General features: G+C 41.2%; 3 protein-coding genes and 1 long non-coding RNA gene across 5 annotated transcripts in view; 2 read left to right on the top strand and 2 right to left on the bottom strand.

Moving 5' to 3' along the window:
- Positions 1-130: 130 nt before the first annotated feature.
- Positions 131-2,588, top strand: LOC124877504. Its single transcript, XM_047380744.1, has 6 exons — positions 131-542; positions 1,305-1,447; positions 1,582-1,649; positions 1,883-2,011; positions 2,102-2,197; positions 2,285-2,588. Exons 1-6 carry the CDS (start codon positions 432-434, stop codon positions 2,356-2,358), a joined length of 621 nt encoding a protein of 206 aa, XP_047236700.1. The 5' UTR covers positions 131-431; the 3' UTR covers positions 2,359-2,588.
- A 2,671-nt stretch (positions 2,589-5,259) lies between these two features.
- Positions 5,260-9,429, bottom strand: f2r (coagulation factor II (thrombin) receptor). 2 transcript variants are annotated; one of them, XM_047380738.1, is made up of 2 exons: positions 9,159-9,429; positions 5,260-8,269 (listed from the first exon to the last, which is right to left on the bottom strand). In XM_047380738.1, the coding sequence occupies exons 1-2, from the start codon at positions 9,226-9,228 to the stop codon at positions 7,044-7,046; spliced, it is 1,296 nt and encodes a 431-aa protein (XP_047236694.1). In that variant the 5' UTR covers positions 9,229-9,429; the 3' UTR covers positions 5,260-7,043. The 2 variants fall into 2 exon arrangements, with proteins under 2 accessions (XP_047236694.1, XP_047236695.1); XM_047380739.1 differs by lacking the exon at positions 9,159-9,429 and adding an exon at positions 8,348-8,471.
- LOC124877506 lies at positions 8,811-9,669 on the top strand. Its single transcript, XR_007040549.1, has 2 exons — positions 8,811-8,950; positions 9,086-9,669. It is a non-coding gene; the product is annotated as an uncharacterized LOC124877506 (long non-coding RNA).
- The window catches only part of iqgap2 (IQ motif containing GTPase activating protein 2), a 62,429-nt gene continuing 46,500 nt past the window's right edge, over positions 9,547-25,475 (bottom strand). The window contains exons 20-38 of the mRNA XM_047380737.1: positions 25,149-25,232; positions 24,881-24,952; positions 24,721-24,790; positions 22,988-23,196; positions 22,650-22,802; positions 22,353-22,516; positions 21,975-22,199; positions 21,625-21,765; positions 21,011-21,095; positions 20,694-20,926; positions 20,029-20,161; positions 18,282-18,384; positions 18,053-18,194; positions 15,591-15,678; positions 15,261-15,473; positions 14,993-15,153; positions 14,753-14,896; positions 10,370-10,478; positions 9,547-10,120 (exon numbers count right to left, since the gene is read on the bottom strand). Of these exons, the coding sequence (XP_047236693.1) occupies positions 10,007-10,120; positions 10,370-10,478; positions 14,753-14,896; positions 14,993-15,153; positions 15,261-15,473; positions 15,591-15,678; positions 18,053-18,194; positions 18,282-18,384; positions 20,029-20,161; positions 20,694-20,926; positions 21,011-21,095; positions 21,625-21,765; positions 21,975-22,199; positions 22,353-22,516; positions 22,650-22,802; positions 22,988-23,196; positions 24,721-24,790; positions 24,881-24,952; positions 25,149-25,232 (2,643 nt within the window). The 3' untranslated portion in view covers positions 9,547-10,006. The remainder of the gene's footprint in view (positions 10,121-10,369; positions 10,479-14,752; positions 14,897-14,992; positions 15,154-15,260; positions 15,474-15,590; positions 15,679-18,052; positions 18,195-18,281; positions 18,385-20,028; positions 20,162-20,693; positions 20,927-21,010; positions 21,096-21,624; positions 21,766-21,974; positions 22,200-22,352; positions 22,517-22,649; positions 22,803-22,987; positions 23,197-24,720; positions 24,791-24,880; positions 24,953-25,148; positions 25,233-25,475) is intronic.

Raw genomic sequence — 25,475 nt, 5'->3', positions numbered from 1 at the left:
AGACATGCGGGGGTCCTGCTATTCACACTTTGCCAGCTGCTTGTTATGTAACAAGATAAATAGGACACAGGCTCCTGCTAAGTGGAGGCGAAAAGTTAAACACTTGTTTCCCAGAGAGACCAGGCATGTGTATTCAGCTGTGCATCTGTGTGACTGTGTGTGCTGGGAACACCATTTTTAATTTTTATTAAGAAAATCAAAATAGGTATCAGGTCTTTGATTGGACCTTGGAGCATAGGGATAAGCAAAAGGAAAAAACAACATTTTTCAAACTTTCTGAGAAAACAATTGTGACTGCACAGCTCTCATCTTGCGTGTGTGGCCCAGCCCCCCTGTTAGAAGGCGTCCCTCGGGTTCCTTTGAGGGGTCTGTAGCTGGCAGCAGGATCCCTGACATCAGTGTTGCTCCCCAGCTGCCTGCTGTCTCCAACCATGGCTGCACAGCTGGTTGTGGCTCTGCTGGCTTTCATCTCCCTGAGCGTCTCATCTGAGCCGGACTGCAAGGAGCTGGTCAAGCCTCTGGTGCTGGACACCCACAGCCCTGTGAGTATATCTGGGATGGTTTAGGAGATCATGACATGTGTGAGGAGCCTCCAAACGCTCACAGGACTGCTGAACTTTACATAAAGTGTTCTCTCAGTTCTTTCTTTTAAAAGAAATCAATAATTTATTGGAAGGTTTTGGCAGCAGGGTTATTAAAGACACCTTTATTTTGATATTATAGCTAACAAAATAGCTCTCTTTCCAATGAAGGATCTATTGTGTTATTGGAAAACTAATAGTAATGGATTAATTAATTAATTTATTGGTATTTTGTAATTCTTCATTTTTTATTTGAATTCTTAGAAAAATAGTAACACCTTCACTTTTTCTAAATCACTCTTTTTGTTGCAAGGTTTGGTTTTCTCTCATTTTCTTTTTTTTCTAATTTTTCTTTTGTTTTCCGGTGATTCCTGGGATCACTAACTGTCTTTTTAAGTGATAGAGAAAAAGTTAATGCATTGTTTTTGCACTAATAAAATGTCATGGGGACATAATGACATAAGAACAGATTCTACAATATAAAAATAATAATACTGCCAATAGTCAATAAAATAGGGTAGGTAAATAAAATAAGTGTTATTTAAGAAATAAAATCATTAAATAAGTAGGGTTTTCATACTGTTAGAATTTCCAGATATAAATCTAAAATTCAAAGTGCAATAAAAGATCTCATCTCTTTGAAACCACAGTAGAAACTGTAGTTTTCAACAATAAGCCAAATGCATTAGAATTGAGTTACATGTGCAGTAATTATATGTGCAGATCTATGGAAAGTGGGTGCTCCATGTCGGATCCTGGGACAAGCACGACCTGAAGACCGACCTGCAGTCAGTGCACAGCTCCTGGGTGGAACTGTCCCCCACCACCGACAGCGGGGTCATCTCCCTGTACTGGGCCGACCGCCTGTAAGGACTCTGCTGAATGTTAATGGCCTCATCGGACAGTTAAACGTGCTATTGATCTGTGCAAAGCTCACAGTTTGTGATTTCCAGTGTGAATTAATGGGGTGATATTGACTGTTCTTTGTTTCTCGTCACAGTAATGAAGACAAGTGCCTTCAGGATGCAGCGAATGTCTCCATATCAGGAATAACAAGCCACACCGCGTGTATGTGTTATAAAATAATCAATGCATTTCTTTTTTTTTACTGACTCACTCTTATGTGGGTGTAGCATGCAGGCAAATCACATTAGAAAGATTTAGGTGAATTTCAACGTTAATTCACAAACAAGCTTCCTCATTTCTGTGTGAATTTCGCAGCTTGGCTTTTTTCTTTAGAAACAGCTACTTAATCATCCCGCATGCATGACAAACTGACAAATTCCTCCCATGTTTTACAGTTATAATCAATGGTCACACTTCCTATCATGATGGGAAGTATTATGAGACATGCAGCGATTGCCTCCTGTCTGAGGACACCACCCTTCTCCCTGATGGCAAATCAAAGGGCCGATACCTGTTTCTGTTCAGTGAGTTTTCCTTCTTCCTTTTTATCACATCATTTAAGGGAAACACACTGTGTTTTGGGTTATAGTTTAGGATGTTGTCTTTCTTTATAGCTCGGACTGGTGTTCTGGAGACACCTGAACTGGAAACCTTCAAAAAGCAAGCAGAATGTCTTGGATTTCTCCCAGAGTATCACTTCGTAAGCACAGGTCAGACATTTTCTAGTCCTCAAACCAGTGAGTGGAATCAGAAGAACCAGTTAAATATTTTGTGATTATTTTCTCCTCTTATTTCAGATCTGTGCCCGGATTACAGGGAGAGCATATCACCTGGTGTTAGGAAAACAGAGGAGGATCAAGCTGAGAATTAGAGCACAGAGATGTCACAGCTGAGTGGGGAGCCTCTGGGTCCCCACTCAAATCCAGTTTAACATTCACTAAACTGCTTTTTCATGCTGCAATGTGGTTAATGGCTATTAGATCAACTTTTTTCCAGTTTAGTCTGCACAATGACATCTCATAAAAATTTATTTAGTTTTATTTGTAGGTTGTTTTTTCCCACTCGATGTATGTGGTGAATAAAGTTTTTAATCTCCCTGAACGGTGTTCTAGCAAATCATTTTATCCATTTTTCACACTCTGATCATTTGTGTTGAGTTTACTCCTCATGGAAACTAATGCAGCTCCAAGACTGTCGCTGGGTAACACCTAGCAGGAGAGAGAAATACGCCCAACAGACAAGCAACCTGTCCTCTGCTGATGAAAAGCTCTGTCGGATCCGTTATGTGGACATTTGAAAGGTTGTGGCGCTCTGCCGGAGTTCATTCAGGAGCAAAGGTGTTTGCAACAGAGGACCATTGAGTCGGTCTTTCAGAGCTGTCCAAAAGAAATCTGCATGTCTCTGTGTGGTTCCTGGAAAGGATTTGCAGGAGCATTTGAGCATGTAGAACTCCCCCTCCCCCCCCCCTACTCCTTTGTTTTTTGGCACTTACGCCACAATTTATTTTTGTCTGAAAGTCCAGAGGGAAAATAAGTCGTCAGAAGGTTTCTGATGCAGGATCAGTAGCATCTGCTGTCTGACCATGACTCTGGCTTTTGTCGGGTTTCTGCTGGCTCTCGCCTCCCTCAGTGCTGCATCTGCACCGGACTGTCAGGAGCTGCTCCAACCTTACATGCCGGAGGAGCCCGAACAGGTGAGTCCTGCTCACTTCAGTTTTCTCTTTGAATTTATCCCAGTAGAGGATTATTTAGCTTCTGCATATTTCTCTCTCACACTTTTGGTTAAAGGTATTTGGAAAATGGATTTATGTGATGGGAGCAGGTGATCCATTGACATACCACAAAGCACTGGAGTACATGAAAAGTTCCTGGATTGAGCTGCATCCCACTTGTGACAATCTAACTGTGACGCTGCGATGGGGGGACTACTGCTTGTGAGTCTGTTTAGAGCGCCTTATAAAAGTATTCAAGCTTTTTTTAATTTGTAACGTTGCAGCTACTAACTTTAATGTAACTTATTTGGATTTTATGTAACTGGTGAGCACAAAGTGGTGCATAATTATGAAGTGAAAAGTAACAAATAAATGGTTTTCCTTATTTTACAAGTACAAATCTTAAAAGTGTGGTGTGCATTTGTATTCATCCCATTTGAGTCAATACCGTAATGTAGAACTAGAGCTATATCTCTTCCAATTTTACATTTTTGACAGAACAATTTACCCATATTGTGGTTTGGATTAAGGTTTGGACTTGGACTAGGCCACTCAAACACATGAATATACTTTTAATAAACTCTTCCATTGTAGCTCGAGTTTGTTCTGTGTTTTTCCCCCAGGATTGCCCCATAGTTAGCTCCATGCAGCTTCCTTGTCCCTATTGAAGAAAAGTCTATCCAAAGCATTATGCTGCCACCACCAGGTTTCACAGTGAGGACGGTGTGTTCAGTGAGCTGTGTAACATGCAAAGCATTTTGCATGTAGGCCAAGAAATTCAGCTTAAATGACCAAAGCACATTCTTCCACATGTTTGCTTGGCCTCCTACATGGCTTGTGGCGAACTGCAAGGTCTTTTTTATGGTTTTCTTCTCACGACACTCTTCCATAGAGGCCACATATGGGTTGTGTTTGGCTTTTAGACAACTGCATGTCAAACATTTAAGATTTATTTGTTTACATTTATGTGCTGCCCTGTGTTGGTCAATCACAAAATATAATAAAATACATAATATTTCATGGTTGTAACATAAAACCAAGTTTAAATGTTTCAGCAGCATGAAAACATCTGCATGACAACGTAGTTTGTTAAAATGTGTGCAGTCATATGTATAAATAAGGCTGATTTAAAGCTTGTAAAACCTCTCACATTTGTTTTTTCAGTAACCGGTGTATCTTTGGGAAAGTAAATGCAACTGTCTCTGGGCCTACGGCCACATTTCGCAGTATGTGCACCACAAACATTCATCCTCCACTTTCTCGGCAAAAAAATAATGCATCTACCCACACAGATTTCTACGTAAAAATAACATTTCATAATCGGTCAAACTTTTTCCTTCATTTACAGAAAACCTGTCGGACCACAAAGGACACCTTCTGCAGACTTGCTCTGATTGCCTGCTGTGGACGGATACTTTTCGTAATGTGGACTTCACTGGCAGATACATCATGCAGTTTAGTAAGTGCTGCATCAGCACTTTTCAGTTAAATATTTAAATATACATGCTTCATTCATATTTCCTTCATTTTCTTTCCAGCAAGGACAGGAAAAATACATCCCAAAGATGTAGAAGATTTCAAGAAGCAAGCCAAGTGTCTCAACTTCCCAGAGAACTTTCATAGCTACGACACCACAGCAGGTCAGTGACGATTCAGCAGATGGTTTTATCTCAAAGCAATGCAGAAAGCCCCACTAGGAGGAGATCCTATACTGTGAAATCAAGAATTCATACACGAGTACAATTTACAGTTCTGTGTTATTTATTTGATAAAGCACAGTTGTTTAGTTCTTGTCTTAGGGCTTCTTTTTATTGTCTTACAGAAATGTGTCCCGACAACAAAGAGACAAAAGACTGAGCAGCAATACAAAAAAAAAATGGAGAGTTAAAGAGGCGGAACAACATGCATTTTGAAACCAGACGCATAGGTCTGACTTTAAACCGTAGTTTCTTTAGGGGTTTTAAAAGTGAGAGGTGGGCTTCCACAGGTAGGTTCATTAAAAACTTTAGTGACGTTTAACTAAAGGTTGATAATGTTAGATGACAAGTCAAGTTATTTGTGGAAATTCTGAATTTTTGTCAACTTCCCCTTAACCAAGATTTGACAAATTTGCCTCAGAACAAAGATTTCGGTGCATATTGTTTAACTATCATCTAGTTATTTTGTGTCAGTATCATTACAAATAAGAAAAATTACAACATTCAGGAAGTGAGGAAAGAGAGAAAAGGCCAAGTCCATTTTTTTCGGATGCAGAGCCCACGGTCACTAACCATTAAAAAGGAAATAATTTAAATGATTTCTGTTTGGTTTTTCTCGCAAAAACAGTCAAAATCATCAACTGCATGTTTTGTCAACAAAATATTACAATTATGACTACAAATCATGTTTACAACCTGTAATTCATATGACATTAACAGATACAGAAGTATGGTTTGATTCAGAGAGTATAAAACATGAAGGCAAAATCAATGACAGTTTCAGTGTTATATGGTAAATACACAGTAGAAGCTTTCACTGCAAACCCCAAACCAAAAGCATGGATTTCCTTTGATTCAACTTGATCACTAATATAACTTTTTCACATTACAATTTTGTCACATTACAAGGACAAACTTCAATGTATGTTATTGTAATTGTGTGTAAAAGACCAACACCAAGCGGTCCATCAGTGTGAAGTGGAAGGTTTTTTTCCCTTTACATAAAAATATCTGAAAATTGGGGTGTGTGTTCAGCCCCCTTTACTCTGACATCCCCAATAAAATTTCATCCAACCAACTTCCTTCAGATCAGACCAAATTTGTAAATAAAGTCCACCTATCTATAATAATTTTCTGCTGCTCTATGAACAACATCTATCAACCAAGAACATTAAAAGTATGGAACAACTGCAAACCTACCCAGACATGGCCATTCAGCTAATCTGACAGGCCAGCAGCCAAGAGGCACATGTTAACTCTGGATGATTTGCAAATCAACAGCTCAGATGGGAGGAATCTGCTGGCAATTAATCACGCACTCTACAAACTTGACCTTTATGAAAAGGTGTCTGAAGAAAAGACATTGTTGAAGAATGCCACATGAAGTCCTGCTTGCATTTTACCACAAGTCACGTAGGGACACAAACTCGCCGTCATGAAAGGAAAAATACAAAACACTGTGTGTGGAAAACAGCCTATAACCCTTAACACACCATCCCCATGGTGAAACAGGGTGGTGGCAGCATCATTCTGTGGGTACGCTTTTCTTCATAAAGGATAGAGGAGCTAAATACAGGTCAACTCTGAAAGAGGAGGTACACCTTCCAGCAAGATTACGATCCTAAACACACAGCCAGAGCTAAAACACGAGAATAGATCAATGCATATTGATGTGATTAAATGGCCTGGGTCAAAGTCCGGACCTAAATTCTCACCGGGAATCCTTTGCAGGACTTGAAAAGTCCCTTTCACAGATGTTCTCCATCCAAGACCTTTTTCATCTTATCTGACTGAGCCTGAGGTGTTTTGCAAGGAGAATGGGCAAAGGTTTCAGTTGTTTGATGCACAAAGCTGGTAGAGACACAGACCTAAAAACTTGTAGCTGTAATTACAGTGAAAGGATGTTTGTACAAAATACTGCCTCAGAGGGGCTGAATAAAACAGCTATTTATTTATCCTTTTAACTGAAAGCCACATATACTTTTTCTTCCAGTTCCCAATCATGCACCACTTTGTAGTACTTTATTGCATGAAACTCCAATACAATAAATTACATTTGTTGGCTGGAACATGATAAATTGCTCTGCAAGGGGCTATATGTGAAAGTTTGCATTATTTTTTAGAAAGAGGCTCCTCATGTCTGTTTCTCTAAACCACCAGCTTGTTGTACTGGCCTCCCAGGCCAGTATGCATGCTTTCCATCTTACGGGATCTGTAGCTTGATCCACTTGTATATGTGCGGCCTGTGTCCAAGGTGCTCCCTGATGATCTCAGTCTGGTGCACCGAAACACTGCCACCACCTGCTTCTGGCACTGAGAGGAGCCGTAGTAATAGAGGAGTGGATCCAGACAGCAGCTGAGACTGCCTATACACATAGAGAGTAGGTATGCCTGGTAGGAGCCATCACTGGATGTGTGGCTGATCTGAACATAATGAACCATCAGGATGATGTTCGTGGGACTGAAGCAGATCACAAACACAAGCAGCACCACCACAATCATCACAATAGCTCGAGTCTTCTTTGAGCAGTTCTCCACATTGGCTACTGCCAGAGCCTTAATGATTCGAACATAGCAGAAAATAGTGAAGAAGAGGGGTATGAAGAAGAAAATGGAGGAGTATATTGGGAAGAAGTAGAGATAGTAAGATTGTAGGGTTTCCACATCCTGCACATCATGGCAGGTAGTAATTCCAAGGTCTGGTAAATGTAACGTCTGTCCCGAGATCAGGAGGGGGGACACTCCTCCCAGGGATAGGAGCCACATGGCTGCACAGATCGCTGCAGCAGTCTTAGGGCTTCGCCACGTCAGGGAGTTCATGGGGTAAACCACGGCCAGGAAACGGTCCATGCTGATGCACATGACGAGCAGCACAGAGCAGTACATGTTGCAATGGAAAGCTGCTGTCACAACCCTGCACATGAAGGACCCATAGATCCAGTTGTTGCCATGATAATGATAAGCGATTTTAAAGGGGAGGAGCAGGCCAAACAGAAGGTCAGCACAAGCCAGGTTCAGCATGTAGATCACCGCAGGCTTCCTGGGACGAATACGGCGGACAAACATCACCAGGGCTAGAAGGTTGAGCGGCACGCTGATGATGAAGACCAGGGTGTAAATGGTGGGGATGAAGGTTGTTGCCAGGAGACCCTGGAGAAACTCTTTGGCCTCCTCAGAGACGACATAGTGCTTTTTCAGGTGATGGCGATGGCTGTGTTTTGTCATTGGCTTCTGCTCCGTCTCAAAACCTGAGCCATCATCATCATCATCATCATCATGCAAACTGTCCAATACAGACAGGTCAATGTAGTCCACGGGTTCTTCAGTTACCAGGACTAAGTGACCCGAGAAAGTTCGAGGGAGCAACACGGAGCCTTTGAAGAGACACAAAGAGATGAAGAAATAACCATGAATGTGTTTTAGATTTTCAACTGTATATGCGTTACTATTACCTGCATGAAATTTGTTTAGCATAAACCTCTAAATGATCTCTGATCTGCATCATGTTGAAAGTCTAACTTGGTTGGGTTCAGGAAGTCGCAGGCAGATTAAGCCAGGTTAGAAGACGTTATGTAGTTAAAAAGAAAAGAAAAAAGGTTTATTGCATTTTGCCAAGCTGGAACATCTTAAAACAAATACTCAAAACCTTAGTACTGGTAAAATTTATTTAGCGGGAAGAAATAAAATGTCATGTTAAAACAAATATAGGTTATAAACTAAAATCTATATTTTAAACAATGTCCTTTGCCCAGTGGGACATCCAGCTCTAATCGTGTAAAATTATTCTATAAGACTTCCCGATTATAGAGCACACCAAGAGATGGAGCTTTTGACCATTTCCTTGTTTTTGTGACCCAAGTCTTCTATTATATTCTCTTCAGCTCACTTCAAAAGTTTTCTACAGGATGTAGGTCTGGGGACGGGACGGCCTTGGAAGAACGTTGATTTAGTGTCTGGTGAATCACTTCTGTGTTTTGTCATCCTGCAGGGTGGATTGAGGACCCGTTTTCAGATTACTGGCAGATACCACGAGACTTTTGTTTAAAAATCTTCTGGTGTGTCTGGTTTGCCAATATTATTTTCCTAATGCAAAATAAGTTATGAGATCCAGAGTATTTGAGTCACAAGTAAAGTTTTTTTAGACGCTAAATTCAGTTGTCTGATCCTAGATTCAGTTTTTCTTTAAACAGGATGCTGACAAGTAAACAAGCAACAACTTTGCACACATCTCATTGTCACATGAAACTTCAGAGAAGTACTCACCGTTTTCTGGGGAGTGTGCCGAGCTTTGACCTAAAGACAAAAATAAGAAGCCGAATGCCAGTGGAAACATGCTGTTGCTTTAGATCCTCCAAATATCCAACAGATGAACTGAAATGATCTGTTTGCCAGATATGTTTCTGAAGTCTTTTTACTCTGCGAGCATTTAGCAAACTGGAGAGCAATGAGGATAGCCCGCCCTCAGCACCATAGATCTCCTCCCCTCAACTGAGAATATGAAGCATCAATCTGAAACTGAGAGCTTAAAATATTTTTCTACTGAAAAGTCAAAAGGTTGGAAATTAACTCATTTTTCCTTTTTCTTTTTGTTGTGCATTTAACCTATATAATAGGCTCACTCTGATTAAAATTAAAAAGCCTCGACAAACAATTGTTGATATATGAAATTTATTTTGCACATTGGTTAAAGATTCAGATAGTTATATAGTAATAGGAGCAACATTAAAAGAGATCTCTATTAACTTTATTGTTGAATTAAAACATTTTAGATATTTGAAAGGCACAGGTAAACTGTAGTATTAGATATTTTCACTTTGCAGCATCACTTTTGTACGTGTTTTTCAACATGCAAGGTTTCCAGAAGGTTTCCTTCTGTCTTTTACATATAAAATATGAATAGCATTACATTTTCATTTTTAAAAGTACATTACATTTACAATCAACACATAGAAAAAAACTGAACAGACACATTAAGTTGACAACATTTCATTTGGATGTGATCCATTAAATTAAAAGCAGATGAAGTAACGTGATGTTTTCTTACTAATTTGATTCAACAAGTCAGAAGGCACAAGCAGTTTGCTCCTAACATTTCCCCTTCTCTTCCAAGTTTATTTTCCGTAAAACTTCTTATTGAGAAGGAAGATAAGTAAATTAACGTTAACTTTGGCTTTGTCAAACATCTTCATGACCGCCACGCCCTCGTATTGCAGCTGAAGAAGGTCCTAGACACAAAGCAGAAAACGTATAAACAATTTAAAGGCATTTGGAAAATAAATAAAGTCAGTTTCTATTTTATCAATTGGTCTTGCTTCATAAAGAGATCCTGTCAAAAATAATGCCTTCATATTCACAACACTTCCTGCTGTCATCCAATGACAGGAACAGGAAATCTACCCAACCCTTCCAGTCTAGCACGGCCTGTTTTTGTTGCTGTTCTCCATTAATTTCAGACACACTTGGGAAACATTTACCTGGAAATGAAGCTGGACCTTTTCCATTTCAACCCCCATAAATTTGGCCTTAACCTCAAAATCTCCAACTTCCTCAGTGGGAGAAATGTCAAACATGACATTTTTGAACCTGTGGGGTGAGGAGGACAAGAAAGGTTATATCTTAGTACACGATAGAGGAAAATAACATAATTGAAAGTCAATTCTATAGTGTGATTGTAGTAAGAATAAAAAGTGGGACAGGTTATCCTAAAGACCTTCTACTAAAAATGATCTTTTAACAAAATGCAACAAAATAAATGGCTAAAAGCCACATCCTTATTATTTTAATTCAGTTTCAGGTCTTTGAACACATCTTTGTCTTTTGTTCTTCAAGTGCTTGATTACTTGGAATGCAAAGGTAGACTTAGGAGTAATATAGCATGTTTTTGATCCGTTTTCAAAAGGTGGTTGACTTTAACAAGGCCGCTTGTTTGGGGGAAATTTATCACCTTCAAATAAATGAAACACACATATAAACGTGTTCACAATCTGTCCTTACAACCACAAACTTCAATGTAGTTTGTTGAAATCTTGCATGGTAGACCATGTAGATTTTCTTTTCTAAACAGGCTTTCTGTTGAATGTTTAATTTTTAGCTTTTTTAATCGGCACTTCATTTTAATCGTTATTTTATTGGTTTCCTGTAAAGCGTTATGCGATGGTTTTGTCTGTAAAAGGCGCTTAACAAACAAACTTTAACAAAAAGAAGCTATCAAAAAAAAAAAGAAAAATGTATGGATGGTTTTCATTTTTTTCCGAACAAAACTAAATCTGGATAGTGCGGTGTACACCAATATTCTGCCCCATTCAATATGATAGAATCTAGACCAACCAACTTATAAAAATCCTGCTGTCCTGTTGAGGCCACGGAGGGTTGTTGGTGAACAAAAAGCTTCAAAACACCAAGGAACGCAGTAGACAGGTTAGAGAGACGGTTGTGGTGAAATTTAAAGCCCTGTTAGATTAGAAAACAATATCTTGCAGGATATTCTCCTCCACCTTGAACTGCCACCTTAACGTGGTGGAGGGGTTTGAGTGCTCAAATGATCCTAGAGGCTATGTTGTCTGGGGCCTAAATGCCCCTGGTAGGGTCTCCCATGGCAAACAGGTTCTAGGTGATGGGTCAGACAAAGAGCGGTTCAAGAATCCCTCATGAGGACGAAAATATCGAGACACGTGACGTCACCCGGTACGGCGGAGCCGGGGTCCCACCCTGGAGCCAGGCCCGGGGTCGGGACTCGCTGGAGAGCGCCTGGTGGCTGGGTCGCTCCTTGCGGGACCCGGCCGGGCCAAGCCCGAACAAGAGACGCGAGGCCATCCCCCAGTGGGCCCACCACCTGCAGGGTGAACTGTGAGGGACCGGTGCAAAGAGGATTGGGTGGCGAACGAAGGTGGCGAACGAAGGTGGCGAACGAAGGTGGCGAACGAAGGTGGCGAACGAAGGTGGAGACCTCAGCGGCCCAATCCCCGGATGCTTAGGCTGGCTCTAGGGACGTAGAATGTCACCTCGCTGGGGGGGAAGAAGCCTAACTTGTGCGGGAGGTCGAGAGATATCGACTAGAAATAGTCGGGCTCGCCTCCACGCACAGCGTGGGCTCTGGAACCCATCACCTTGAGAGGGGTTGGACTTTCTTCTACTCTTGAGTGGCCCACGGGGAGAGGCGACGGGCTGGGGTGGGTTTGCTTGTTGCCCCCCAGCTCAGCCTTCACGTGTTGGGGTTTACCCCAGTGGATGAGAGGGTCGTATCCCTGTGCCTTCGGGTTGGGGATAGGTCTCTGACTGTCGTCTCAGCCTACGGGCCGAGCGGTAGTGCGGAGCACCCGGCCTTCTTGGTGTCCCTGTCGGGGGTGCTGGATAGTGCCCCTCCTGGGGACTCCATTATTCTGCTGGGGGACTTCAACGCCCAGTGACACCTGGAGAGGCGTGATCGGGAGGAATGGCCTCCCCGATCTGAATCCGAGTGGTGTTTTGTTATTGGACTTCTGTGCTAGTCACGGATTGTCCATAATGAACACCATGTTCAAACATAAGGGTGTCCATCAGCGCACTTGGCACCAGGACACCCTAGGCACGAGGTCAATGATCCACTTTGTTGTCGTATCATCAGACCTTCGGCCGCATGTTTTGGACACTCGGGTGAAGAGAGGGGCTGAGCTGTCCACTGATCACCACCTGGTGGTGAGTTGGATCCGCTGGAAGAGGACAAAGCCGGACAGACTTGGCAGGCCCAAGCGCATAGTGAGGGTCTGCTGGGAACGCCTGGCGGAGCCCTCGGCCAGGGATGTATTCAACTCCCACCTCCGGGAGAGCTTTGACCAGATTCTGGGGGATGTTGGAGACATAGAGTCCGAGTGGACCATGTTCTCCGCATCTATTGTCGATGCTACTGCCCATAGCTGCGGCCGTAAGGTCTGCGGTGCCTGTCGCGGCGGCAATCCCAGAACCCGGTGGTGGACACCGGCAGTAAGGGATGCTGTCAAGCTGAAGAAGGAGTCCTATCGGCCTACAGTGGGGGTGGGAGGCTGCTGACCTCGACTGAGGACATTATCAGGTGGTGGAAGGAGTACTTCGAGGATCTCCTCAATCCTGGTATCACGCATTCCGTGGTGGAAACAGAGGCTGGGGACTCGGGGTTGGACTCTTTCATCACCCAGGCTGAAGTCACCGAGGTGGTCTTCAGCCTGCCCCTGAAGTGGCAAGGTTTCGGGGGTGGATGAGATCCGCCCTGAGTACCTCAAATCTCTGGATGTTGTGGGGCTGTCATGGTTGACACGCCTCTTCAACATTGCGTGGCGGTCGGAGACAGTGCCTCTGGACTGGCAGACTGGGGTGGTTGGATCGACAGACGGATTGGTGTGGCTGCCACAGTAATGGGGGCGCTGTGCCGGTCTGTTGTGGTGAAGAGAGAGCTGAGCCGAAAAGCAAAGATCTCAATTTACCGGTCGGTCTACGTTCCTACCCTCACCTATGGCCATGAACTTTGGGTCATGACCGAAAGAACGAGATCCCGGATACAAGCTTCCTCCGTAGGGTGGCCGGGCACTCCCTTTGAGATAGGGTGAGGAGCTCGGCCATCTGGGAGGGGCTCGGAGTAGAGCCGCTGCTCCTCCACATCGAGAGGAGCCAGTTGAGGTGGCTCGGGCATCTATACCGGATGCCTCCTGGACGCCTTCCTCGGGAGGTGTTCCAGGCACGTCCCACCGGGAGGAGGCCCAGGACACGCTTGATGGACTATGTCTCTCGGCTGGCCTGGGAACGCCTTGGGCTCCACCCGGAGGAGCTGGAGGAGGTGTCTGGGGAGAGGGACGTCTGGGCGTCTCTGCTGAATCTGCTGCCCCCGCAACCCGGTCCCGGATAAGCGGAGGACGACGAGTACGAGTATCTTGCAGGACAGCTTTGAACATTTCACTGAGCACCATTCAATCCATCAACCTCAAACAGAAAAAGGGCTGCAAACCCATTAAGACAAGGCCTTCCACCTAAACTGGCAGAATGGACAGGGAGAGCATTAATCAGAGAAGCAGCCAAATGGCCCATGGTAACTCTGGAGGAGCTGCATAGACCCACAGCTCAAGTAGGGGATACTGTTGACAGGACAGCTATTTGTTTTGCACTACTCAAATCTGGCCTTTAAGAAAAAGTGGCAAGAGGAAAGCTATTGGTGAAAGAAAGTAGTGGGTAATGATGGTTGCGGTTTACCGTAAGCCATAAAGGACACAGGTATATTAGAGGTGGAAAACAAATACAGGGCTTTACCGTGGAGACACAATCGTCATGGATAAACACAGTGGTGACAGGATCATGCTGTGGCAAAACTTTTTGTCAACAGGGACAGGAAAGCATGTCAGAAGTAATGTGAAGATGGGGAGAGCCAAAAACAGGACGATCCTATGGGAAAATGTTAGAATCTGCAAAAAAGTCAAGACCAGGATGGAGGTTCACCTTCCAGAACAAAGGATGTTGACGTACTGCAATCCAAACTGATATCTAAAATTCGAAAGTTCATCTTCACAGACGCTCCCCACCAATCTGACTGAGCCTGATGTATTATGCAAAGAGGAATGAGCAGAAAGTTCAATCTCTAGATGTGTAAAGCTGCTGCAGACATACTTCGAAAGACATGAAAGGTGGTTCTACACATTCATGGTTTTTGACAATTTTTACAAATTGAAAATATTACTAATTTACCTTCCACATCACTATTATTCACTACTTTGTGTTGGGCTGTGACATAATGTCCCAATAAAAAACACTGCAGTTTGCAGTTGTAACGTGACAAAAATCAACTGGTATGAATACTTTTGAAAGGCACTGTAGACCTCAGAGAAAGAACATGTAGCCATCATGACCAGGTAACTTACTGGTTTGTCTGAAGACCTTCTATCTCCAGGATGACTCCCTTCTCATGCAGTCTGGCTGCTGTGTACTTCAGAGACTGTGGCTTCCACTTCTTACTGCCCTTTTCTTCTCCTTTGCTGTCCATTTTTATGGATCTGCGAGAATTCCTGAAGACAAAACAGTCATGATTAAATATATGAAAATCCAACATGAAACAGACACAAAAACCTTGTTAGAAAGGTCTTCCAACAAACCGCACTCACTTCCGGTTGAGATTGTCCAGGCAGGCCTTGATGTAGGTGTCATAATAGTTCATTTGTTCCTGGAAGAAGGCAGTTTTTGAGTTGAGCGCTGTCAGAGTCTGTTGAAGCTTCGTAAGTTCTGCCTTTCTCCTCTGTCTGTAGCGTCTCTGGTACCGAATGTCCTGTTGATCATAAACGATAGATTTAGGCTTCACTTAAATTTTGAGCAAAGTTACTGGAATAACACTAAGATTGATTTTCAGACATAAAGGATAGGGTGCTTTGAAACCTTTGCTATGTCGTTTATTAGTTCCTGGTAATTGTTACTGGCGGTGGCAAGGCCAGCCTGCTCAAGGTTACGGAGATTCCTTAAGATCTTCCTCTTCTTCTGCTCGAGAGGCAGCTGGCTGTCCTCCAACACAGCTTGGCTGCTCTTCAACCCGGCTGGTGTCTGAGCATCCTGGTCAGCCCTGCGCTGGACAATCTTCGTATGCTCAGACTCCTTCGGGATCAAAAGGAATTAGCAGTTCAAAGATCTTATTGCACTATGGTGCAAAAGAGAGTAAAAATCCATACTCTGGTGAATAATAGTTACGGTCAGGATAAGAAAAAGTAAGACCTGTGATGCAGTAGCCGGGGTCTCAAGTATTTCTAGTAAGGTCTCTCCGTGCTGAATCCGAATCACATCAACGATCAGCTTTTTTGTCCTGAAACAAAAAAAACACCAACAGAATTACTTATATGGTAAATGAACTGAACTTATATAGTGCTCCAGTCATACAGACCGCTCAAAGCGCTTTACACTAGAGCCACATTCACCCAATCACACTCACTAACGCTCACACATTCATACACCGATACACAGATTGGTAGGCAACTTGAGGTTAAGTGCCTTGCCCAGGGGCACATCGACATATGGCAGGAGGAAGCTGGATTCGAACCCACGACTTTCTGATTGCAAGACGACTACTCTACCTACTGAGCCACAGTCGCCTAAATTGCAAGATCCCAGCATCTGGAAATTTAACAAAATGTTGCTAGTTTTCACTTGAACAAGGCTGAAGTCATGTTGTTTAGACCCAACCGTCCCTGCAGGAGCCACAGTATCGATCTGCTCTGGCCTAGTGAGGAGAACCATTATAAACAGACTTGAGTGTGAAAATGGATCCTACTCTGAAAGCTGATGCTATGTAAACAGAGCATATTTTTTTCTAAAAGCAATGTTAAACGTGTAATTCTTTTGCAACCTGTAGCCTTTATCCCTGCAATGTGCTTCATTGCTTTCAAATGTCTCAGTTGCTGTGTGGCATTTCTCAGTCTCAACTCATGTGTTTCATCTTGCTGCCTCAGGTCAGGTAACCGTAGTCTTATATGTTCCATGATCCAAGACGCGATACAAAACCAGAACTGTGAGTTGCTCATCTATTGTATGTCAGACAAGTACTGTATTAAATGTTTAAAAAAAAAAAGCCTCCAAGCTTTGACCCGGTGTGTGATGCCGACTGTGACCTAATTCTAACTTATTTATTTTTTACTGCTATGTTGCAAAACCCTTTTATAATGTACTTGTGTATGTTTTATCTTTTTGGCCTGGGCTTTTCTGGATGCAAGTTTTGCTGGGCAGCACACAGGTCAGCCCTGCTCTTTATGTTTATTTAAAGTATTTTATACTTAATGTTTTGAAGGAGAGATATTTCACCACAACTTTCTAAACACTCAGGCACACTTAGTTCAGTGCTTTGCAATATATTTAGCTTTTTTGCACTATTACATTTTTGGCTACTGTTTATCATGCAACAATGCTGATTCAATGAGCTGTGGGAATTTTGAACTTCCATCTACCCAAAGTCTGAATTACCATTCAGGATATAAAGCATTACTGCTACCATTTTCACCCTTTTCTCTAAAGCTGAACTAAAATGGTGCAGATGACAAGTTGCTCTAAACACAGGGTTCTTATACAGTTCTGCCATTTTGTTAAAAATAGTGCTTTAGTGCTTTGTTTTTCATTCTAGGTAGTAAAATGGCCCCTTTTTTTGTTTTTTGAAGGAATGTGTATTCAATCAGTAAGTAAAAAACAAAACACTGCTGGGTAAAATGTTCAAATCAATGTGTGATGTGGCAAATCAAAGATAAAGAATGTCTATTTTATATAAATCTATGCAGAATCACTGGATTATTTAAGCTTTAATAGACTCTTGTCCTTCAGAAACTGAAAGAGGAGAAGAAAGTCTGTAAAAATTGTTTTTCCGTACTCCACTTGTTTTCCTAACATAAGTATCCAGAACTGGAAATTGATAAAAGCAAATTCAATACTTTTTACAGACTCTTCAATGTTGTATGGAAACCTTATAATATCATAATAAACATTATGCGATATGGTAGGATGCCCCATTTGCATCTGTGTGGAAGCTGTTATAGTCAAGTCCTCAAAGAAAAAGTTTTGTCCAATCACCTTTCAAGAACCGACAGACCCTTGTTCAATTATGCTCACTTCTGCCTCCAGAAAGACCAACATTGTAGGAGTCATACGGAAAACTGAGCATTTTACGGATAGGTTAATGAAAAAAGGTTTGTCTATTCATTAACCGACAACATGCTCTACTTAAAACATGGAGAACATTTTAGCTAACACATACAAATAATAGACTCAGTTGCTGTGTATTTATGATCCATTTTTACAAGAAGAGCTGTCTGAAAACATGGATAAGAGCAACACTGCAATGCATTCTTTCAGAAGGCATTCCAAACGGATGCATGTTTATAGGGTAGATAACCCTAACCCCGTTACTTCTTCCTCTGTGGACAGGACATGATAGAGGAGCAGGAAAGACAACAAAGATATGTGACTGAATGAAACCCACAAAGACGCACTAATTGTGTCACAAAGTCAGCAGATCACAGAGTATTAACAGCACAGTGCCGACTAAGTGTGATTCCTGGTACAGTTTGGCAGTCGATCCCCACAGCTGTGCCCAAAGTCTGAAGCCTCAGAACGGGAGAATTTCAGGTAGAGCAAAGCATTGTGTTACAAAATGATCATGTTCAAACTTTCTGCCCAAGATCCAACCATAAACTTACTTCGTCATGAGAGTCTTCAAGTCTTTGTCATCTCCCTCCAGCAGCTCAAACTTGCTGGTCAGTGTTAGAGAGATCTCAGTCTTTGCCAGCTGACTCAGAGCACCTTCTCTGTTTGGTTCATCTGGGTCTACAGCTCCTTCACCTGAAGGTACAGCAGCACCGTTTGTAAATCTGGGAAATATTTTGTGAAATTGGGACTTAATAAAGTCAGAATTTGTTAAAACTGTACCAAGAAAAGCCTCGACGTCAGGCACATCTCCCAAATCCTGCAGCAGCTCATGCAGCAAGTCATTTCGGTCTGGAGAGATGGCTTCCAGATGTTCCAGAAGCAGCTGAGTGCAAACAAATATTTATAATATTGAATAAACTTATCCACTGACCTGCTGTTAGTTACTGAAACAACAGAGAAGCCACAAAAAACAGTTAAATTAATGTAGTCCCTTCCAAGGTTGCTGGATTTTAAAAATCAAGAACTAAGCAGCTACTGAATATGTTACTGACCTCCAACAGTTATCACAAAATCAATGCATATACAGAGAATAAATGCTACCAATCAATTGTACTTTTAGCTGTTCCCTAAATAGTACAATGAATGAAAATCTGATGATGATATATTAATGTGCAAAGATAAAATAGATGAAAAATCAGTTTGAACCATTATTATCTCCATTAGAGCTCTTGGGTAGAGTAAAACACGGGTGGCTTTATTCCAAATTTCTCACTATTAATAGTTTTCCAAGAAAAATCTGAGGAAATATGAAGGACGGAAACGGGATAATGTTGGTGTCAAAAAAACAAAACGAATGAAAAGTGCAGGAGGGAAAAACTAATCTAGGTTCACCCTCTGTGGTAAGCAGGGGTCTATTTCCCTTTGAAAAACATACAAACAAGTTTTAAATTAGCTTCAAAACTGCTTCAGTATTTTGCCATCATAACGTTTTTTGGTAAAAAGTTCTTCTAATGAGAGGCCAGAGAAACTGACTGAAGCAGAGAGTGATGCAGCACTGCCCCTCCCCCACCTTTTGCTGCACACTGGTAGTCAGAAAGGGTGAAAGAAGACAACTGTGCTGCTTCCTCATTTAGAAGGTCCGAAGTCACTGTATAAAAGCTAAAGGAGCGCCACCCATAAGTCCGTGTAACACCGTCTCAAGACTACAGTTGGCAAGGTATGAGCAGTGTGTTTGTTAAGCAGCAGTCTGCTTATTCTAATTCCTTTTTAAGTCTATTGTTAATTAATTAATATATGTGGCAACATTGTTGCTTTTCTGTTTCAAATAAAAGCCACAAAGTAGAACTGCACAATATTAAGACACATAACTGCAATACTATTGGTGATTTCCTATTCCTGTTCCTTTCCGTCATTCTAATTTACCCGAGCTTTAACATCTCACTGAAAGTACACAGAGGAACCAGGGGTAGGTAAGAGACCATCTAACTGGCCATACATACTACCATGTAGAGTGTGAATGCAACACATTGGAAATATCATATCCTACAAAATATTGCATCCAAGCAGTATTTTGCAATTGCAGTACTGCAATTTGATTTGATAGGTTTAACATTTTTGTAAAGTCAGTAAAACAGCTGTATTTTTACTAAACATTATTATAACACAAGAATTTCATAGCCACCCAAGTCTGGCCTGTTCGTCTATTTGTATTAAGGTTTTTTTTAAGATTTGACATAAATTGCCAGAAAATAATAATAAGAGACATCTTCAGGTTTCATCATTGAACAGGTAATCAGATCCACAGTAACATGAATTGGGAAGAAAGCGATGTGTAACTAAAACTGGGACTAAAGGTTTTCCTCTTTATGTAGCACAAAGTCTTAAAAACCGGCACCATACAACTACAGGATGATCTGAATAAGTGCATGGATGTATGTTCTTACAGCCTTGTGGTATGAAGTTAGTTCGAGTCAATAACACAACAGTAGGGAAGAATGAAAGATCAGTGTATTTTGTCAGAGTTTACCGAATGAGTATTGATGATCTCCTCTATTGAGATGTAGATGACAGGTTTGCTCAGAGTCACCATGTCTGAATATTCATCAACATTAAACCTCTCCTCAGGTTCAGGAACGTCACATGCAGCCTGGAAAAATGACCTGGTGGAGATCAACGGTTAACTGATGTCAATCTCTGAGATTAAGGTATGGTAGAGTTGAGGCAAACAACATTCTATCAGAATTAAAGAAAACAATGTCATCAAAATGCTAATGTGCTGATAATCATTTTTTCCCAGCCAGGGTGAAAGGTTCAAACAAACGGATTTCCAGAAAATGGACATGTTAGTGGATTTCCAGTAAAGACGAGTCATTTATTTTCATAAAGTGGGACGGATGGCAACACACACACACTGATATTGCCTCTCCCATTTGGAAATTAAGTTAATGTTGGCAGACGACTATCTAAAGTCTGCTGACACAGCATATAGCTTTTTTCTGTTACCAGGGATACCTCTATGTCCACCCTGTTACATTGTTTTAGGTATTCCGGACTTTGTTATAAGAGGAAGGTCACTTCTTTTTTACCACTTGTGTTTCTCACCTAGAAAACATTTCGGAAATACAGCCAAAAAGCAAAAGAAGTCTCTCCCAGCAGAGCATAATTTGTGCACATTCATCTAATCCCTCTTACCTAAACTTCTCATAGGTCTGAGATATGTATTTGTTCATTGGCGTCATATGTGCATTCTCGCCCTCAAACAGCTTGCTTGCAGCAGCATGCTGCAGCATCTTTGCAACAGACCCCAGGTTGCGTCGCTGGTCGAGGTGAAGCTGGCCCCCTGCTGACATGTCGATTATGTCAAAGCCATCTGGTGCCACAATGGCTGGGTTCATGTAGCGGTAGTACAGCAGGTTTCCCACAATCTAATATAAAAAGAAAAATAGGTCACACATCAAGCAAGAATACCGTTTTTCTGTGATTTGGTTTTACCATCGTAATGCTTCTACCTTTAGCAGCTCGTCCTCTGAGGCTTCAGGAAACTTTTCATGGAGGCTGTTCTTCAAAACCTTTGCTATGTATCTCATGCCATAACTGCATGCAAAACAAAGTGCACTGGTAGGACATCAAACACAAACAAATGCAGTGACATGCGAAACGATAAAACAAGCCCAGCAAAAGTAAAACCCAAAAGGTTTTTTTCCCCATTAAAACTGCAATCAGGTCTCCAAGTATGAGCGAAACAGCACCTCTGGTGGAAAGATTTTAGAGGACAGAAACAATAGCGAGTTTTGAAAACACGAGTAATTGTCCTAAAAGGCTGGTCAGTCCAACAACCACACCAAGTCCAAAAAAGTTTGGAATTATAAACATAAAATTTAAATAACAAAGAAAGCTAGAAAAATAATGCTCAGGAAGAGGACTTCAAATATGTAAATGCAAAAGGAGGAAGGTTTTATTTGACCTTTATTTAACAAGGTAAAAAGCAGGGGTAACACAAGCAGACATAAAGCTAACTCATAGAGACATACTGCAATGGATATTCATAATCACAAACATGCAAATTGGTCACAGAAAAAACCTTCAATCAAGTAGGCCATGGTTACCAGACCTTGAAACTTACGGGATATTATCCAGCGAGGACACAATGGAGTTCAACACCTTATCTGTTGCAGACCGCAGAGCCACACTGGAGGCCTGCAGCCTATTGCGTACTTCTTCATGAGACATGGCCTGCTCAGGAGTCACCTCATAGGGCAGCTTGCTGAAGGAGAGCAATGGAGAGCAGTGTGATGGACTATTGTTTGACCATTAATAATGGTTCATTTTCTCATTTTTCATAATCCACATGGATAGAAAAAATGTTTCCTGATAGACAGGATGGGAAATGTAAAATATTGAAAGGGAAACAACAAAGAAAAATGACAACAGAAGAAAGGACCACAACCTAAAGCCAGGTGTTTCCGCTCCTACCTGGCCTCTCCGGTCGCCGTCTCCAGCTGGTTGACCCAGGCTTTGTACACATCCACAGGATTGGTGTTGATGCCTAAACTCTTGTTGTCAATTATCTCTTTCACTACTGGAGCCAACAGCTGCCTGAGGGTGTTGTGACCACGTGCACCTCTGTTAAAGCTCACCACCATCTTGATGACTGTAGGATTGCCCGTCACTATGTCCTGGATCTGATCCACCTTAGAACTGAGACGAAAAAAAAAGACCAATGGTGGAAATTGAAACCTACAATTATGGGTTCCAACGTTAGCACACATTTATGTGATCAGCCTCTGTGATCTATCCTGGAAAATAATGTGTTGCTAAACATTTTTGTTAGAATGTAAACAGAGTTCTCACTTTATCTCTTCTTCCAGTGCAGTCTTGAAGAGTTTGAGCAGCAGGTACTCCTCTCTTTGGTTGGAAGCATAGTTGTACAACGTGAAGATCACTGTGTCCATGAACTTTGTAGATTTGTTTTGGGGCATCTGGAAGATCAGCTTTGCCAGATAGGATGGGATGGTCTGAAACAGTGTTGGGGAAAAAAGGAGCTTTAGTTTGTCCTAATAAAGAAAACCTCAGAGCTCAAAAAGACCTAAAACCTGTTTGCCACTGCATAGTTCAAATGTATTTATTTATGCTGCTGTGCCTTTGTACCTGTAGCAGATAAAAGAGATGTTGGTAGGCTTCCAATTTCCTTCTTTTGCCCTTATTGAGGCCCTTAATGCCAAGTCCATCTCCAGCAGTCTGGTCATCATGGCTTGTTTTATTTTTCTTGTTCTTCATTTTCTTACTATGTGAAACAACATCCTGTGAAATAAAAGAAGCCCCAAATTAATAAGGAATCTCAAATGGAATAGATGGAGTACTGGACCTCATCATTCTAGCCATCTATCTAGGAGACCCGACAAAAAAGGTTCATATTAAACTTGTACATTTCGGGTTGCGGCACTGAAAAATCCACAGTTCTAACAATTACATTAAAAGTTCTCAACCTGCAGCGTGATCCTGTTCTTCACCAGCAGTCCGATCTTGATGTCCATTAGATTCAAGTCTTTCTCCATCTGTTGGTTGGAGCGGATCTTTGTCACCACTTCTTCCCTAAGCTGTGTCACCTCTTGTTCCTCCTGCAGATCCAGGGGGCTCTGCTCCAACAAGTGGACAAACTTTCGGACCACAGACAGCGGAGGATCACTGGCTCCAGCTAAAATGTCAAAAACAAGAAGCGCAGGTTTCTTGTAACATATAAAAAGTATTAACTGGCTTTACAGTTATGTTTTTTTTTATAAATACTGGACATATAGGTGTATGAAGACATTGGAATATTGTTTATAATTTAATTTATTTCCATGTATCTCATATTATACATATTCGTTACACTCAGACTGGAATATTTCAAGTGTTTATTTCTGTTTTTCAAAGATTTTGTCAGCTGAAAAAAACAACACTCAGTTTCTAAGAAAATGTGAATATTACATTTAAACAGATTTTTAATACAGTAAGGTTGCCTAATAAAAGTACTGTGCAGTAGTTTAATTCATCTGATGGAGGCTCAATTTGCATGAATTACTGCATCAGCACAATATGGCATGGAAGAAATGATGAGCCTGTGGCTCTGCTGAGGTGTTGAGAAGGTAGCTGTAATGGCAGCCTTCAGCTGGTCTGCATTGTTAGATCAGGTGTCTCTCATCTTCTTCTTGACAATACCCCATGGATTCCCTAGGGCAGGGAGGTCCAAAGAGCTGCCCCTGGCTGCAATTCAGAAATGATCCAAATTTGTCCCACCAGCACAGGTGGTTGATGCAGATGTTTTGTTTTAATTCTAAACAAAATTGTTAATAACAGATTAAAATCTTCTTACAATGGAGAACATCAGGTAGGACACAAGATCTAGTTACTTTTAAAGCGTTTTTTGAGAAAGAGTGACCTAAATCCTGCTCTTAATGCTGAAAATAGACTGAATTCAATTAGTTTTTTCCTAACGTGTCCAGAAGAATTTGGAAACTTTGGATGCCTTTCTTTTAAAAAGACAAACTTGCAAAACCCTTTTTAACCCTTCTTCTGACTATATTATTTGTCTGAATTATTGCATGTTTAAATTATTGTTAAGGTAAAAAAAAAAAACAGCAACTTATTTTTGAGTTGGAGATTTTGGCCCAGGGGACACAAAGTTTAGACCCCCCTGCTCTAGGGGGTCGAGGTCAGGTCAGGTCAGGTCAGGCCAGTTAATGCCCAATCAGCGGTACCATGTCTTAAGGGTATGGAACCATCATATCCATCTGAACTGCAGTTTCCCCTTCAGTCTAAACATTTCTGAATTTAAAATCCTTTTTATTGTGTTCTGTTTTAGTGTTTTGTTTTCCTCAGCTGTAAGCCAGAATCATCTAAATTAACAGAGTTAAACCTTTAAATACTCATTATGCAGGGAAAATATGTATATGTTTACATTTATAAACTAAGTTCATTCAATAAATTACAGTTTTCATGATACTCTATATAGCTGTATATTAAAAAAATATATTTTAAGAGTCTGCCATACCGATCGGAAACATTCAGGAGATTCATACACACAAACCAAGGATAAAAATCATAAGAACCTAACTAAGCTCCATGATAAAACAGAGTTTTTCTATCCCAACATAAAAAAAAACTGACATTTCATAACAGCTTAATTTTGTGTACTACAGAAGTACACAAAATGCTGCATACAAAATGATTTTTCACTCACTTAAGGTTCTGTAGTCATCTCTTGCTTTGTTTGCCTTTAGGAACGCCTGGATTTTCACAATTTCTTTGTCCTAAACAGCAACAGCAGAGCGCTGTGAGCAGCAGGACAAATGCAGGAAAATTCAACAACAGGTCTGTGGACCGAGTCTTTGATTACTCACGTGCTCTCGGAAGAACTGCAGCCTTTGATTATACTTTCTTTTTGCTTTCCACATTTTCACTATAGACTGGATCTAAAAATAGCACAATTCGTTGTTAGGTTTCTGAAATGCGATTTATGTATATACCCTTTTTCATTAATTCATCACCAATATCAGATACTTTACAAATATTTGTTATATAGTTTTAGTTAGCAGTTATTGTTTAATAGCAGTTGTAATTTTAAAGATAAAAAAAAATGGAGACAATATTATTATTGGTAATAATCACCTTCACCACAGAGGCAACACTTTTCTGAAGCAAATTAATTCTCGCTATGTAGATTTTCCTCTGTCTATAACCCCTCCAGCTAGCCTGAAAAAGGAAAAACTACATTTAAAAAAGTAAGAACATACAATTACAGCTCCACATACAATGAAATTGAGACATTGTGTAAAATGTAAAAAAATAAAAATAAAAATCACCCTATATGCAATTTAATACACAACAAAGACAAGATATTTAATGTTCAAACTGATAAACTTGAGTGTTTTATCTCATTTTGCTGCTTGCAACACGTTCCAAAAAAGCTGGGACAGGGGCAACTAAATACTTGCT

This window comes from Girardinichthys multiradiatus, chromosome 12 (assembly GCF_021462225.1).
Source record: "Girardinichthys multiradiatus isolate DD_20200921_A chromosome 12, DD_fGirMul_XY1, whole genome shotgun sequence".
Taxonomy (NCBI): Eukaryota; Metazoa; Chordata; class Actinopteri; order Cyprinodontiformes; family Goodeidae; genus Girardinichthys; species Girardinichthys multiradiatus.
This window is presented reverse-complemented; position numbering and strand designations above follow the sequence as displayed.

Coding starts and splice junctions, on each gene's coding strand:
- LOC124877504 (XM_047380744.1), top strand. CDS start 432: ATGGCTGCACAGCTGGTTGTGGCTCTGCTGGCTTTCATCTCCCTGAGC. Junction 1,650..1,882: donor AATAACAAGCCACACCGCGT/GTATGTGTTATA, acceptor CATGTTTTACAG/TTATAATCAATGGTCACACT. Junction 2,012..2,101: donor CCGATACCTGTTTCTGTTCA/GTGAGTTTTCCT, acceptor CTTTCTTTATAG/CTCGGACTGGTGTTCTGGAG.
- f2r (XM_047380738.1), bottom strand. CDS start 9,228: ATGTTTCCACTGGCATTCGGCTTCTTATTTTTGTCTTTAGGTCAAAGC. Junction 8,270..9,158: donor GGCACACTCCCCAGAAAACG/GTGAGTACTTCT, acceptor GTCTCTTCAAAG/GCTCCGTGTTGCTCCCTCGA.